Source organism: Pongo pygmaeus, chromosome 16 (assembly GCF_028885625.2).
Source record: "Pongo pygmaeus isolate AG05252 chromosome 16, NHGRI_mPonPyg2-v2.0_pri, whole genome shotgun sequence".
NCBI lineage: Eukaryota > Metazoa > Chordata > Mammalia > Primates > Hominidae > Pongo > Pongo pygmaeus.
Window position 1 is genome coordinate 79,834,679 of NC_072389.2, and position 16,593 is coordinate 79,851,271.

Consider the following 16,593-nt stretch of genomic DNA (forward strand, 5'->3'; position numbering starts at 1 on the left):
CTGACCCTGCATCCAACGGGCATCTCATCTTTTGTGGTCTCTCAGATAAAGGAAATAATGTATGCAGTAGTCCATTGCCAAGACAAAGTGCCTTCAATCAGCTTAGATCAGCAAACTACAGAAGAAACCGGATATACTAGGCCCCTGCTTAGATAGCAACGCCTGCTTGTCAGCAGCCCCCCACCCTCCCTGCTTAGTTGCCCTCACCAGAACAAGAAGTTTAGTCTAAAATGAAAGTTTGTTAGTCTGCAAAATAGCTCGTTTTGTCTGTTTTTATCAGCTTGCCCAGCTGCTTAGGTCATAAGTCAAATACTTGAGGCCGGGCGCGGTGGCTCACGCCTGTAATCCCAGCACTTTGGGAGGCCGAGGCAGATGGATCATGAGGTCAGGAGATCGAGATCATCCTAGCCAACACAGTGAAACCCTGTCTCTACTAAAAATACAAAAAAAATTAGCCGAGCATGGTGGCGGGTGCTTGTAGTCCCAGCTATTCGGGAGGCTGAGACAGGAGAATGGCGTGAACCCAGGAGGCGGAGCTTGCAGTGAGCTAAGATCACGCCACTGCTCTCCAGCCTGGGTGACAGAGCAAGACTCCATCTAAAAAAAAATTTAAAAAGTGAAAAATTAAAAAATTAAAAAACAACTTGAATAGACCCTGAGCTAACTAGGATTGCAGTGCATGTGGGCTGCAACAAAATGCAGTAAGACAACTCTAAAAAAAAAAACAAAAAAAACAAACTTAAAGCTAACAATCAATAGGTGACATCTGGGAAAACTGTGACCCCGCAGTATTCAGCCTATGAGGAACCGGGGGAGAGACCTGTGCACTAGGGGATAAATTGCTTATTGAAACTGTGCTGAGTGTGCCTGCCTATCAGACACCCAATCTTGCAAGACCGGCATTAAAAGTCTCACTTTCGTTGTTCCCTGGGTCTCTGAGTCCATTCTTTGGGTTTGGACGGGTGAGTTTGTGTTTTACACAGGGGCAGCAGCCCCTCATGATCACTCAGTCTCTTTGAAGCCCTTTCTCCCCTTCCAAGTTACCCCACTCTCCCACCTTCCCCTGTGGCCACATTTCTTGATCTCTTCTACCTGACCTTAAATGTTAGCCTGTCTCAGGTTTCCGCCCTATGTGGCTCTTCTTTCTGTAGCCTGTACTCTTTCTCCGTGTGATCCCACCCCATCCTGGTGTCAGGAATCACATTCTTCCCTCCTCCAATCCATCACCAAGTCGTGCCCGTGTCTCTCCGTCTCTCGGATTGAGCTGCTTCTCTCCACCAGCTCCACCACCGACTTAGGCCACCGCACTATTTCTCCAACTGCTCTTGGTTCCTCTTCTCTTGCTCCCTGAAGATCCCTTCAAAGGCATGTTACCATTTGGTATTGTGGTGCCATAGTACTGAAGGAACTCAGTGGCTTCCCATTGTTCCCAAAGTAAAGAGGATTCCAGGCTCAGCACGGTTGGGTCTTTGCTGGCCCCTCCAGCTCCCCAGCAACAGGACCACCACCTACCTCTCTTTGCTCCAGCCACACTGAACATCTCTCAGTTCTCTGAGCAAACCCTGTTCCCTCCCACCCTAGACCTCTTCATGCTCCCTTCCCAAAAACATTCTCCCTTCCCCTTTTCCCATCTCAGCTGTCCTCACTGATCTCCCAGATGAGGCCAAATCCTCCCTCATTACATGTTTTCATGCAACTCTGTACCAGGATATGTGCTTATGCACTTTATGTGATTATGCGCGTGCTCTTTGCCAGTGGCCCCCCCCACCCCGCCTCCACTGTGCCCCACTAGTTCCATGGACAACCACCAGGTCTGCTTTGCTCACCATTATGTTCCTATCATGAAACACAGTATCTGGAACATAGGAAGCTGTCGCTAAATAATCGTCGAATGAATCTATCCCTGTTTCTAGCTTGCTGTATGACTGTGGGAAAGTTACTTTGTCTTTCAATGCCTGAAAACCTCACTGGGAACCTGTCTCAAAGGGCTATAGAGATGGTGGTGCTAGACAGTGTGAGATGCTGCAGGTCTAAAGCTCTACAGGGGGAAGGGGGAGTCCTGAGCAGGCTCACAGTGGGCACTGAGACCTATCAGAAGAAAGCCACGGGACAGTGGAAAGAAGCCAGGCTGGGTACAGGAAGACCTAGCATCTGGCCCACTGCCCCTGACTCCCTTTGTGAACTCAGGCCAGTCCTTGCCTTTTCTGAGCCTCAGTCTTCCCATGGCCAGGATGTAAGCTTTGGCCTGCATGCTGCTGCAGGCCTGCTTGGCTGGCTTGTGTTCTGGCCTGGGAAACACTCTCAGTTCTTTAGAGGCAACAACCACCCCAGCTCTGCCACCCGAGACAGATTCCATGCCCAGGTCTACCGGGCCAGTCTCCAGGCCCACGGTGTCCCATGACTGGTCTAGGCCTGGCTCAGTGCCCTGGGGCTTGAATAGTACCCAGCACCTGTCACCCAGCCTGGCACAGAGAGACCTGCCAGTCAGAGCACAGCCGGGACCAGGAAGACAGTGGCACTGACAGGCACGGGGTGCCCCAGTGGGCAGGATGAGATGTGGAAAAGGGGCTAGCCAGGAGATGGCCTGTAGGGTTCTGACCCTTGGCCAAAGGCTGCATGGCAGGGCTGCCAGCGTTGGCAGCTGCTTCTTCGGCTGCCTGCTGCCCAGAGCTAATGAGTGGGGACAGAGCCAGGACTCGAAGGGGAAGGCGCTGCTTTCTCTGTGCATGTGGGGCAGGCTTGGGATGGCACAGGGGAGGTGGCACAGGGGAGGAGGCACAGATCAGGGCCAGCTAAAGTCATACTCAGAGGATCCTTGGTTTTCTTAGATAAGCCTGAGAGCCCTGACCCTGGCCCTACACTGAGCTTGACCTTGATTGTAGACTGAGCCCAGCCCTGACCCTGGTCACAGACTGAGGCTGGCCTTGGTCACAGGATGAGCTCTGACTCTGGTGACTAATTGAAGAAGGTATTAAAAGTAGGACAATTGTTTGAAATCCTGGCAAGAGGGGGGTTAAAGAAGGTTACAGTTATCAAATACCCACCATACCCTTGAGAAATAAGCTGGGAGTGTATTGTGTGTCTCATACAGTTTAATTGCCACCCAGTCCTATAATTGAGGTATAATATTATCATTAAAACTCATTTTACAGATGAGGTTCCTGAGGCTCAAAGCATTTCCATGACTTGCCCAAGGTCACAGAACTAGTTAGTACCCAAAGGAGGATGCAGGATCCAGGATTTCAAAATCTAAAAGCTCCCTCCACCTCAATCTCTGCCTTCATCTTTCACGCCATGGTTGCCCCTCTTGGAAGGGGGGTTGTTGGGACAGGACGCTAACCCAGACTTCCAGAGAAGATGCAGTGACTAGTGTGGAGACCCATCCTGGGATCTGGAGTTCTCCTTCCTCCCTGTCTGGCTGGGGGCCTTCGGTCAAGGACCCCTGAAGGCAGGGATCTGGGCAGAGTGGGGGGAGGCTCAGAATGACTCACAGGTGACCCATGGGCTTGTCGCAGCAGCCAGAAGGTTGGGCTCAGCAAAAATAACAATAACACAGTGACAGTGATCATGGGATAGTTCCAGGAATAAGGCAGCTCCCACTTGCTGATGATGTCCCACTCGAAGCTCACTGCGAGCTCGGCTATTAAACCCTCTGGTTCTAACGGTGCAGTCCTGGAAGCAGGCTGCATTATTCCCATGTGATAGTGGAGGAGGCCAAGGCCCAGGGGAGAATGTGGATGTGTCTGAGGTCACATGGCTGGCCAGTGGGAGTGGAGCAGATGAAGATGACTATTCCCATCTGGCCGCTGGCTCCTACAGAGGCCAAGGCTCCTTCTCTTCCAGCAGGATCCCCATGGGAAAAGAGACAAGGGTGGGGAGCAGGCCCGGGGTGAGGCCTGGGAACCAGGGTCTTCATCTTCCCTGCAGGGCCGCCACACCATGGTTTGATTTTCCACCCACACCTGCCCCCCATGACATCAGTTCCCGGAGACTCAGAACCTCGGAATTTTTGTTCAGTGAGAACTTCCCTTTGTCCCAGGGTTATAAACACAGCTGGTATCAGTGGTTGAAGGATGGTTGGCCTGAGACCCATCCCCAGCCAGACTGAAGCCATAAGGATTCTTTCCAGATGTTCTCCCATCTCTGCCACCTGGGGCCCCTAAGGTGTTCTCATGCCTGAAACCCCCATTCAGACTCAAGAAGCATGAGTTCTCCCCCACAGGCTTCTTCTGGAATCCTGCAGAACAGCCTCAGAGGGCATTCATGGGGGAGATTTGAGGCCATGAGGCAGGCCAGAGGGGGCCTTCCTGGGGTCCTCATTGCATCCTGCATGGGCTGTCTCCTCTGCTTGCTCCTTTGCATGGGCAGAGCGGCTGACAGCCTCCTCCTCCCTCCCTGATCATCATGAGCAGCCAGGAGGCTTGGTGATCCCTCCAGGCTTTATGCAGCTTCCCTCTCCCTAGCCTGGCCCCCTTGGGTCACAGGGTCACATGCCACAGGGTCTAGCTTGTAGTGGAGTGAGGGAGGCCATTGAGCAGGGGCTGGGGCTCTGGGCACTGATTAGGCTCCTCCTACCCCTCTGTGCTCCCTGATTCTGTCATCCCTCCATGCACACACTTAAGTTTCCAGCAGAAGGAGCTGCCCTGGAATCCCGTTGATCTCCTCATTCCCCCCTCCTTCTCTGAGCCTCCACCTATCCATCCAGAAACCTGTGAGATACTGAACACCATTGTCAGGGAGGAGCTGAGCTCAAAGATGCTTAAGGGATGTGCCACACAGTCAGCAGCAGTGGAGCCGGGAGCCAGAATTCAAAGTCAATGTCTTCAGGGCCAAGCTACTTATGCAAATCCTGTGGTTCCTGGCATGTGATGCAATAGAGAGCGGAAGCGACTGTGGCAAACCAGAGAGCGCCTGGCTCATTCAGAGGAGCAGCCCCTGTTCCTCCCACTGATCTCTACATGGAAGAACGAGGGCATGGGTTGTCAACCCTCTTCATTTTTATTTATGTTTAAATATTAGGTATTTTTTATGTGTAGAGATGGGGTCTCACTTGTTGCCCAGGCTGGTTCAAACTCCCAGCCTTAAGTGATCCTCCCACCTTGGCCTCACAAAGTGCTGAGATTACAGGTGTGAGCCACCACGGCCAGGCTCTCTCAATTTTATTTATTTTATTTTTTTATTTTTTGAGATGGAGTCTCATTCTGTCGCCTGGGCTAGAGTGCAGTGGTGCGATCTCAGCTCACTGCAACCTCTGCCTCCCAGGTTCAAGAGACTCTCCTGCCTCAGCCTCCTGAGTAGCTGGGATTACAAGCGCACAGCAGCCACCACACCCAGCTAATTTTTGTATTTTTAGTAGAGGTGGGGTTTCACCATGTTTGTCAGGCTGGTCTCGAATTCCTGACCTCGTGATCTGCCCACCTCAGCCTCCCAAAGTGCTGGGATTACAGGTGTGAGCCACCGCGCCCGGATGCCTCTCTCAATTTTTAAAGAGAAACCAGAAATCCAAATGTTTGTGTAAAATCAGCCAAGTTTTACTTTCAGGCCAAACACCTCTGGTCAGTGAGGATCTCTGGGCCCCTCATTGTTCCTCTCCTGAACCCTCAACCCAACTGGGACGCCACCGCTGCCTCCAGCTTGGCTGACTGGTCCCCCTCTGCCAAGGGAGAGACTTCCCAATGGCTGTGCATCCTCCACGCCTGTATAAGTAGGCATCCTCCTTTCTTGAAGCCCCCTCTTTCCTCGCCTCCAGGACAACCCCCTCTCCTGATTTTCTCCCCTGTCTCTGGCCACTTCACTGTGGGATACATTTTGTCCCAGTACCCTGTGAAAGTCAATAGTCCTGGCTCAGTCCTTGGCCTCTACTCTGCATCTCTACCCTCCCTTTTTTTTTTTTTTTTTTTTGAGACGGAGTTTTGCTCTTGTCACCAGGCTGGAATGCAATGATGTGATCTCAGCTCACTGCAACCTCCACCTCTGGGGCTCAAGCAATTCTCCTGCCTCAGCCTCCTGAGTAGCTGGGATTACAGGCATGTGCCAACACGCCCGGCTAATTTTTGTATTTTTAGTAGAGACGGGGTTTTGCCATGTTGGCCAAGCTGCTCTCGAACTCCTGATTGCAGGTGATCCACCTGCCTCAGCCTCCCAAAATGCTGGAAGTACAGGTGTGAGCCATCACGGCCAGCCTCTACACTTTTTAGGAGATCCCTCCTCACCTAGGCATCCCCCTTTCCCCCATCCTGAAAGCCCCAGAATCCCTGGATCCAGCCTCTCTCCTGAGCTCCAGCTCCATAGACCCACCTGCCAATATACGTCTCCACTCAGACTCAGCCTTCCCCACTGATCTCCTCATCCTCCCTCCTTCTCTGAGGCCCCACGGTCCACCCAGAAACCTGTGAGATACTGAGCGCTGTTATCAGGGAGCAGCTGAGCTCAGAGATGCTTAGGCGATGTGCCACACGGTCAGCAGCGGTGAGCCAGGAGCCAGGACTCAAGACCATGACCCGTGAGCCTGGACACAAAGCTGTCTCTCTGGTCTTCAGCAAGCCTGGCCTGGGAATGCTCAGGAGGCCCTGGGGTTTTATCCCTGGGAGGGCAGGCTGTGGCCTCCCCCTTCCCTGTTCCCATACAAAGGTGGGGACAGAGGAGCGACTGGCCCTGAGTGAGGAGAGGAGCTGGTGGGCATGGGCCCCTCCCTCTCCTGTCGACGTCTCAGCTGTGTGCTCCTGCAGTGCCCTGTGGTGCTGGAGGAGTGGGACCTAGGGACTAGCCGGGGACTGTGGCGGGGACTCTCAGGATGGTCAGTGTGGCTAACGAAACCAGACCTCAATCCCTCCACAGCATCCTGGAATGAGACAGAGAGACCAGGGGCCAGGCTGGACCAAGGCGCTCAGTGCCCCCTGGGCCCGGAGGGAGCCCAGTTCCCCCACTTCCCCCCCACAGCTGGGTTCTGCTTCCCCACTTGGAGACACACTCTTGGGACAGGACTTGGGATCTGAACCCTCCTCCCAGCCAAGAGCTATTTCCAGGACAGTCCTGAGGAGCTGCCACTGGCTCAGCAGCCTGGGCCAGTGAGTTGGCCTGGCAGAGCTGGAAAGGAGGGGCTGCCACTGTCCCACCTGATTTTCCAATGGTCTGTCCCCTCTTCCTTCTTTCAGCAAACACCTGCTTGGCCCCACTTTGCCCAGGCAGTGGGAACTGAGCTCCAGCAGCGACAAGACAGGTCCCTGCCCTTGAGGGGTGAACAGTCTAGTAGCGGTTGTGAGGGTGGGGAGGGGCCAGGAATCATAATGCTGTCCTCACTCACTCATCCTTTGCCCACAGTCTCCCAGGAAGGCGGCCAACCAGGCTCCAGTCGCCAGCACTAGGGTATCGGAGCCCCTCAGGAGGCTGGGCTCTGTGTCTGAGCCAGGGAGCGGCCCCAGACCTCAAAACATGGACTGAACACCACACAAGTTAAGCAGGGAATGAGAATCAGAATGACAGGAATCAGAAGAGTTCGGTGATTTCTGTGAGGTCAGGAAGTTCGACTTTATGTCTGGCCCACGTTCCTCCTGCCCTAAGGCTGCATATGTGAGAAAGGGGGTACTCAGAAGAGTGGCTGTTCAGAGTGACTGAAACATTGAGAGGATTCCACATTGTGGCAAGTCCTGCTGGGTTGTTTCATCCAGGCCCACGCCTTCGAAGGGGACTGTCGTTGCCTCCCCGTAGGACTGTGGTGTTGACTGACAGGTCCACCCATTGCGGCCTAAGAAGGTGGCTCCCAGGGCCCCTCACCAGCTATGCCACAGGACAGGACACAGCATGACACTCCAAAGGCTGACAGATGGTGCAGACAGTGGCCCTTCCTGGCCCTGCATCGCCTGCAGCCTCAAAAAGAGCAAAAAAGTATCTCTGGAAAACAAGGAAATCTCCTTCCCAGAAGAGGGTAGAAGGTGCAACAATGCCCAGAACACTGGCACTTGAGCCTGACTTTGGGCCATCACAAAGCTCTGTGGGCTGTGGTTTTCTCCTTGTCCGCCACGGGTGGAAAGGAGGGGTACCCACACTTTTGGATGAATTGTGAGTAGTGGTGGGGTGGAGGAGCAGCATCCTTGTTTGACAGGAAGATCTTTGCCTTTGCTAGAGTGCTTCTCTCCGAGTTTCTCGGAAGGTGCCCTTTCTTTTTCCCAGAGCAGCCCCCACCCCCTGCAGGCAAGGACAGGGGAAGAGCCGGGCTCTCATGGACTGGGAGCTGCTGGCCTCCAGTTGGTGCCCTCCTTGCTCCAGAGTCAGTTATTCTGTAAACTGAGGCCCACCTGCAGTGTTGTAGCACCATCAGCAATTAGTAATGCTTCATTAGAGTCCAATTAATAAATGAAACCCAGGATGAGAGTCCCTTGCGTTGCTGAGAATAACAGCCCCGTTCATGCCTTAAGTGGCAGCCTCCTGGGGCTCAAAACCCACAAGGACCAGCTGCCCTGCCTTCAGCATGGGGCTGGGGGAGGTGGCAGCACGGACTGGGGGCCTTGTCAAGGCTGTTGTCTGGCGAAGCGGGGGTGAGGAGAGAAGGGAGCTTCAGCACTGACTCCCTGCCTCAGATCTCCTCCTTTGAGGAGTCCCTGGGCACAACTCCCTGCCCAGCAATCCCAGGGGAGCTTGGCTAAGGCCAGAGGTGTGAGGGCCGGGGCTCTTCCCCGCTGCCTGCCTGGCCTCAGAGGACACTGATTGTGGCCATGGCAAAAAGGGGCCTTGAGAGGGACTCGGGAGAACCACGGCCTCCCTCTCCTGACTCCCCCAACCCATGCTCCCAAGCCAGCACTTGCATCAGCCAGACAGCCCCTCTCAAGCCTCACGTTCTCTCCTCCAAGTGGAAAGATCCTCCATCTGTCTGTCCTGCCTTCTCCAGGTTTAGGGTCAGAAACACAGGAACCCAGACTTTGGCCACCCCATTCAGATGACTGTCTCTGCAGAAGCCAACTCCCCACCTCCTGTTGCATAAGACTGGGCTCCTGGATTGGGAAGAGGTCACTGAGTTTTTCAGAGCCTTCCAGGGGTAGAGGCAGGCCTAGCCTATGGCCTGGGAGTCTGGCAGCCTCTTGGACTTCTGGAGGATGGGGGAGGTAGGCCTCCCTGGCTCAGAAGTTGGCATGGAGGAAGCAGGTGGAGGGGAATTGCCCTACCTTCTCAGGAAAGATTGAGACCCAACCATGACACCTTGACAGCTGGCCTGCAGGACTGCCAGTTCCCTCACCTCCCTCTCAGTTTCCCAGGTGAGCCAGCAATGGGTTGTGATGGGCCAGGTCAAAGCCACCCAATACCTCCTATTCCACCATCCATCCACTTAAAGTCTGCTCCTTATCCGTTATTCCCAATGCTGCCTGACTTCCCCAGTGCCAGGGGCTTCTGGGAACATCCTTTAGTCTTTCAGGATTTACAAGCCTGCCCAGCCAGGACCCCAGCAGCCACAGCAGATCTGAGTCAGGGCCCTCCCCTTTCCTTTGCCCTCTTGGTGGCTGTCCTGGGATTGGCACTCAAAACAAGCCAGGCCACCTGTGCCCCAGCTTCTAAAGCTCTGCCCAGGAGGAGGCCAGGCCTTGACTATTGTTCATGCTTTGAGGCTTTGAGGGGAGCCAGAGGCCAAGAGGATAGGCAGGGCAGGTGGGGGAGGTGGGCTCAGGTGTGAATAGAAGACCCCAGAGGCAGCTTGAGGACTGGGTAACAAGAGTGGGTACAGTATGGTACTCACACCTCTCTGGGCAGCCTTTGTGCACGTGCATGTGTGCATGTATGTGTGTGTGCATGCATTTGTGTGCGTGTGTGTGCATGTGTATGTATGTATGTGTGGATGTGTGTGTGTGTCTCCTGGAGTGAGGGGGAAAGCGGCTCATGAGCACTCTTGCTTTCTGTCCATCAAATCCCATGCTTTTCTGATGCTCACTTCTTCCACTCACAGCTGCAGCCCCCGGGAACCAGATGACACATTTTCCCTTAGTCATGACCTTGCAGAAGGAAAGCAAAGTCCTTGTTCCCTCCCACTCACAGCTGCGCTTGGGCCTGGCCCCCTCACACCCTGCTGGGGTGGGGGCCCCAGGAATGCCTAGCTGCGGACTGGAGTTTGTCAGACACACACACCCTTCCAGCAGCCTGGAGGGTAGGCCAGGTTGAGGGGGGTTTACATTTTCCTGCAGCTTGGTCTCAGGGCTGCTGCACTCTAAACCCAACTCCAGTCCTATCCTGGCATGGCTGCCCATGCTGTGACTGGATTAAATCTGGCCCCAAGACAGCAGGCACCACCCACTAGCTCCTCCTGGCCCTGGATGCCTGGAGCCAACGGGTCCAAGTCAACAGGGCAAGTCTTTGGGGGGACAGGGAGGGAGGTCTCTCCTTGCAGACAGCCTGTGGAGAGGCCTAGGGAGGCAGGCCTTGGCGAGGCCCCCTGGGCTCTAAGACTGCATTAGGAGCCCCGAGGGAGCCTGGGGACCTGGAACTCAGCCACGTGCCCATCTGCGGGGTGCAGAATGGGGCTGGGAGCAGGGAGTGAGCTCATGCCCTGCTCCTATTCTGTGAAGAATCAGAGGCCCTTCTTGCTCTCCAGATTCTAGAATAGCATCAAGGCCCAGAGGAGTCAGCTGTGCCAGGAAAAGCCATTACCCTGACAGCCTCCCTCCACCTGCTAAAAGCCTCCCCCTTCCCCTGGGGCCTCCCCCTTCCACCCAGTTGCTTTATCTGCACTCACCTAGTCCTGATGACCTTCATATTAGATGGGGCAGGGAGGTGGGGAAAATAGTTGCTTAACTCTTTCTATGCTGGAGGAAAGTCAGCACCTGCTCCCTTGCCTTGCCCCATCGCCTTTCCCCACCTCCTTGTACCTGGGAATTCCTCCTGTCACCCTCCCAGGAGGGTTGGGAGGATACGAGTACTGTAGAAGACAGGCTGGCATGGGGTCAAACCTGAAACCTGTCACTATGCTGCCAGTGACTTCACACCTTCATTTGTGTCTTCTCTGTGCGCACAGAGCCACATGAAGATCCCTGGGAATTCCCCAGGAATGTGTCCATGCAGGTGCAGTTTTGTGTCCAGCTCTGGGGTTGACATCTGGGTGCAGAAGGACTGACTTCTTCCTGACACACCCTCGGCGCTTCTGCCTTTCTGCTGTTTCTGTGCAGGTCCCCGAGGAGGGAGGCTGTGAGGCCTTATTGTGCACTAACTATATATCTATAAGTAGCAGATCGGGTGGCTGGGTAGCACAGGGAGGCTGCTGACAGCCTGAGGTCTCTGACTTTGCTGGGGCAGCTGTCAGGAGTGGGAGCCGGGGCACAGAGCATCATGGGAGGTACTTAGATTGCACCCCTCGGTCAAGCATGGTCACAGAGCCGGAGGGAAAAAGGGACCCGATGGTGGAGGGAGCAAGCTGAGTGCCACATTCCTGCCAGGCTTCTGCTTTCCCTGTCTAGCCTGGCAGCCTCCCACACACCCCTTTGCGGGTGTGAGGAGTCCATTCTGCAGAGCCTGCAGGGGTGATGTGTCTGGATGGACGCTCATCTGAGAAGGACTCCAGCTCTCTGGGAGATGCCCCTTCTCACCCCAGCTTGTACTCAGTGCTCCTTCCCCTTCATGCTGCCCTCAGGCAGGTCCTCTTGCGAAAACACCCAGGCTGTTTTGTATCACAAATGAGGGAATAACATGAACTGGGGCTTTCTGGGTGCCGGGAGCTGAACATGCTTTCTTTCCAGTCCTTATAACCACTCTCTGAGGGGGGTACTATTGAAAAAGGAGGAACTTGGGTGCAGAGGGGAAATGATCCTGCCAGGATAAACACGAGCTCCAAACCCAGCTCTGAATCACTCCCGAGCCTGTGCTCTTTCCAGGATTCCACATCTTGGCCAGAGCAGCCAGACATCCCCAATTGTAGACCCAGAATTGGGGGCATGATGGGGAAGAATCACCCCACCACAAAGGGGCTGGTCACAGGAGAGTCAATAAGGCTAAGCTCTCTGGTGCTATGGGGTAATAACAGGAATTATATTTATATTTTAATAATTTAAGGTACTAAGAATTATTAACACTTTCTTGGTACTTAGCAATGTGCCAGGCACTACACATATTCATTCATTTCCTTCCCACAACTGCCCTGCAAGCTGGGCACCGTTACCATCTCTGTTTTATAGATGAAGAAAATAAGGCACCACAGGTTCTGTACCTTGCCTAACATCACACAGCTGGCAGGGGGTAGAGCTGGGATTTAGAACCCAAAATGCCCGGCTGCAGGGTCCTTCTTACAATCACTGTGTCACACTGCCTCAGTCAAAGCACAGCAGGAGTCCTCAGTTGACCCCTGGAACTTGGAGATGGAACTCCTGCAAGCATGGTCACCCACAGAAGCAGGGCTCCTGCAAGCATGGTTACCCACAGGAGCAGGGCTCCTGCAAGCATGGTTACCCACAGAAGCAGGGCTCCTGCAAGCATGGTTACCCACAGGAGCAGGGCTGTGATGAGTGGGAGCAAAGAGCCAGGTCACAGCGTCACTTAAGTCTAAAGGGCAGAGGGAGCAGTGAGGGCCAGGGAGCTCCAGAGGGCTTCTTGGAGGAGAGGAACATGCTGGGCTGGGAAGAACCATGTTGGTATTGCTAATGCACAGAGCAGGTGAGATCTGAGCCAAATGGCCTGCCCTACACTCCCTTTGGGGGACTTGAGGGTGAAACAAGGGCTGATGGGGATGACATCTTTGTTCCCATCCTGGGATACCATTTGTGCGCCTTGCCTCGCTCCGCAAGGTGTGCGGTGTGGCTCCCCCTGCTACAGGATCTCTGGGATGATTCCTCAGCCCATGACTGCTGCAGTTAATGGAGCAGGGCTGGGGATGGCCCTGGCCTAGTAACCTCTTCTGCAGAAGTAGTATTCACTCTCTCCCTGAGCCGTTTGACAGCTCTGGATCTCCGATATCTGTGGGGCACACTGGGATGCAGAGGGCCCAAGCTTACCTCTCACCTTAGACCGCCTGGTCCTGAACAATCTGAGTGCTTGAGGGCTGGAAAGCCCTTTCCACCTCCCCCTGCCCCCAGGCCTGGACCCAGCTCCAGGTGCCCAGCTCCAGGGGCCCAGCCCAAGGCCCTGCACACAGCAGGCATCTCAGAAGACAGCAGCATGTGCATGCTTCATTGCAAGCATTTAGAACTGGGATTACCAGGCGGAGCCTAGAAATCTGGGCCAGAAGTTTAGGGAAATAAGGTGAAGAAGAGAGGACAGCCAGGTGGGGCATCGCACAGCCACCATGCCCGGAGGCTTCCTCCCACCAAACAGAACCGAGAGAAGAGGGAGGCCATGCACACGGGCTCCTGCTGGACAGCCCTCCCTGGCAAGGGCTAGGAAGTCAGGCGGGCAAGGCATCTACCCTCTACCCCCATCCCCACCCCTGCCCTGAGCCTCTCTAAGTGAGAGGCCTGTGACTAAGTGAAGACCTCAGTAGTGGCCAGCGAGACAGTGTGGTCACCCGGGCTGGCAGGGGAGCCTGGGGAGAGGCCTGGGATGACACAAGTGTCTATGCTTGGGACAGAGCTCTCCATATCCTGTCCACCTTCCACTCAGATTTATGGACAGTGGAGCCCGGGAGGGGGACAAGCAGCAGACAGAACCCCTCCCTCTGACTCACCCTGCCCCTGATCTCCCCAGGAAAAGCACATCTGAGGAAAAGAACAACCAGAGCTCCAAGGCAGTCACATCTGTGACCTCAGAGCCCACCAGAGCCCCTATCTGGGGGGACACAGTGAACGTGGAGATCCAAGCTGAGGATGCAGGGCAAGAAGGTAAGGCAGGGGCTGGGCAGGGCTGGCATGTGCAGGCAGGGTGTGAACACAGCCAAGGACTTAGAGCAGAAGCAGGCTCCCTCTCACCGCAGCTGGTAGCCACCTGAACACCTCCTTGGGCTCAGTTAAAAGCACTTAGAAAAAATCATAATACTGTCACGCCTCATCTCCCCATCCTGCTCGAGAAATGAGTTCCACATAAATGAATTTTCCAGACAATGCAAGCTTATCTTTTTTATGACTGTTGTTATTATTTTCATGGCTGTTATTACCGCCGTCTCTCGCTGAAACAGGACATTACAGCTTCCTGGCACGTCCCCACACATCGCTCATTGGAGTCACCACCTCCCAGGAAGAGCAATGCTGCTCCCATTGCTTAAGAGAACATCGAGGTTCAGGGTATTTAACTGGCTTAAGCTCAGGACCGAGGACCAAGGACTCAGCATTGCATGTTCTTACTGCAGCTCCAGGGTTCTTGCTGCTTCCATTTGATTTTTTAAAAAATATTTGAAATGTCCCTAGAATGGATCCCTATTCCTGCTTAGTCCTCCCCAGGTGTCAGCCTGAGCCACCAGGTGCCCACGTACACACATGCATGTGCACACTTGTATTTACTTTCACACTGTGTGTCTGCTGGATTTCCATTCTCCTGGGGGAGCTCAGGCTGGACACAAGGGAATACTGATTGACTGATACCTGGATAGGGGGGCATCGCATCGGGCACTGTCAGCACAGACCAGAGGTGCCTGGCGATGTCTCTGATCTTATCTAGTCAGGACCTCAGACTTGCTTCTTGCAGGTGGTCTCTCCCTGAGAGGACAGGCTTTGCCTCTTCCCCTTGAAATCTTGCCAGAACCTAGACAGAACTGCTTGTTCTCCTCACACAGAACAGAAAGCCAGCTGAAGACTATGGGAGAGGAGAAAGGAAACAGGAAGGGGAGCCTCCGTAAAAGGGAAAGGAGCTAGTTCTAGGTCAAGCCAGATAATTTTTCTTTTCTGCCTGTAAAGGGATAGGTGGAGCTGTTGGGATGCTTTAAGAAGATGCAAAAGAGGAGGAAAAATTGGCCTAGGATTTCATGCAGAGGCACATGCGTGCCTGTGTGTGCATGTCTTTGTGAATGCCTGCATGCTGGTTCATGCGCATGTGTGAATGTGGTGTGTGCTGTGTCTGTACTTGTAGGCATGCATGTCTGTGTGTCTTATGTGTGTGTGTGCGTGGGTGTATCTAGCTGCAACAGTGTGGTGTATGTGTGTCTGGATGAATCTTGCAGTGCATGAGTATGTGTAGTTTGTGTGTGTGGCTCTGTGTGTATGCATGCATGTATTTATGTGGCTGGTGGGAAGTTAGAGGTTGTGGTGAGTGGACCTGAGCTGGGATCCTGCCCTGGGCTCTACATACTTGGGGTAACAGAGGAAAAAATGTAATAAGGTCAGTGACCCCAGGGCCCATCTGTGCAGCAGAGAGAGGGGCAGGACTAACTGCAGGAGGGACAAGAGAGTGGGGAGGCATCATGGGCAGGCAGGGAATATTGGCAGGCACCTCATTGCAGATTGAAGTAGCTGGATGCTTGTTGGAACCGGTTGCTGTGGTGATGTCTGCAGTGGGGATGGGGGAGATGGAGGCCAGGCCAAGAGGCGGGGGAAGGGTGGGAGGTAGCTCAAGGATGTGTTAATGAAAAGCAAAGGGGAGTTTCAGACCCTGTGTCAGGGCCAAAGCAGGCGGGTGGCAGAAATAGCTTGTTGGCCACACAAAGGGAGCGGTGGGAGGCCGGAAGGGCACAATGCCCAGAGAGGAAGCTGACGAAGCGTGTTTGTAGCATGGAGACAGGAGCAGGGAGGAGTGGCTGTCCATTACCCCCAATTCCAGCTCATCTGCTGGCTGCCCACACAGAGCTCCAGGAATAGTGGGTGGGGAAAATGCACGGCACTCACCTCTCGTTCAACCCTGGCAAATCCCAAATGGATCTGGGGACTCCTGGTCCATGGTGAGTTGGCATAAGGGGCTTCAGTCTGCACAGCTCCTGGTGGTGCTTTGGCTGGGAGCACTGGAATCCCCCAGCTGAGTTTCCTCAGGTCTGCCTACAGCAGGGTTTGTGTATGGAGAGCTGCAGATGCCTAAAGAGAAGGAAAATAGTGACAGCCACGAGGAGCATTTGCACAGAATGTTGCAGCTTGAAAACACACTCTTCTCCTTACAACAACCCAAGGGGAGAGACAAGGCTTTTTATTAAAGTGTTGACATTTTGAAGAGCAGAAACATGAAGCTCAGAGAGGTTAAATTACTTGCTAACAGTCACAGAGCAAGTTAGTGTTCTGGTACTAGAACCCAGGTCTGCTGACTTCATATCCCTTGCCTCAATCTCCCTTCTTCAAGCCAACCTCAACACCTTCAGTGCCCTCTCCCCCATCTTTCCTTTGAGCATGGATCCCATATGACAAGCTCTTGAGATACCTTGGCAAGTGTTCAGGGTTGCTGTGGGGAAGACAGAGAAAGAAGAATACTTAGTAAAGCCCTCAGCTTCCTTCTCCACCCCCACATCCAAATGACCCATCCAGTTTCAAATGACCCATCCAGTTTCAAATGACCCAGCCGCTGAGCCCACTGAACCTGGTGAGCCCTCAAGGGCCAGCTGCTGTCCCTGGTGCTGAAACCCCTTGTCTCAAGAGAAGCAGGGGGCAAGGGTCTCCCCAAGTGTCTCCCTCAGGCACACCCCTCCACCCCATCCTCCCTTTCCTGTTCTTCTCTGTTTTGTATCCTTTCTTACCCCATCTCTCTCATTCTTTCTCCATCCATCCTCTATCTTTCTCCTCC

The 16,593-nt window shown here is 54.0% G+C and overlaps 1 protein-coding gene across 13 annotated transcripts in view; it reads left to right on the forward strand.

Moving 5' to 3' along the window:
* CCDC33 (coiled-coil domain containing 33) overlaps window positions 1-16,593 on the forward strand; it is a 100,434-nt gene that overhangs the window by 12,266 nt on the left and 71,575 nt on the right. For all 13 annotated transcript variants that reach the window (XR_008494241.1, XR_008494242.1, XM_054452027.1 and 10 more), the window contains exon 3: window positions 13,648-13,781. Coding sequence is in view for 11 of the 13 variants with exons in the window: in XM_054452027.1 (XP_054308002.1) it covers window positions 13,648-13,781 (134 nt within the window). In the remaining 2 variants the exon portion in view is untranslated. The remainder of the gene's footprint in view (window positions 1-13,647; window positions 13,782-16,593) is intronic.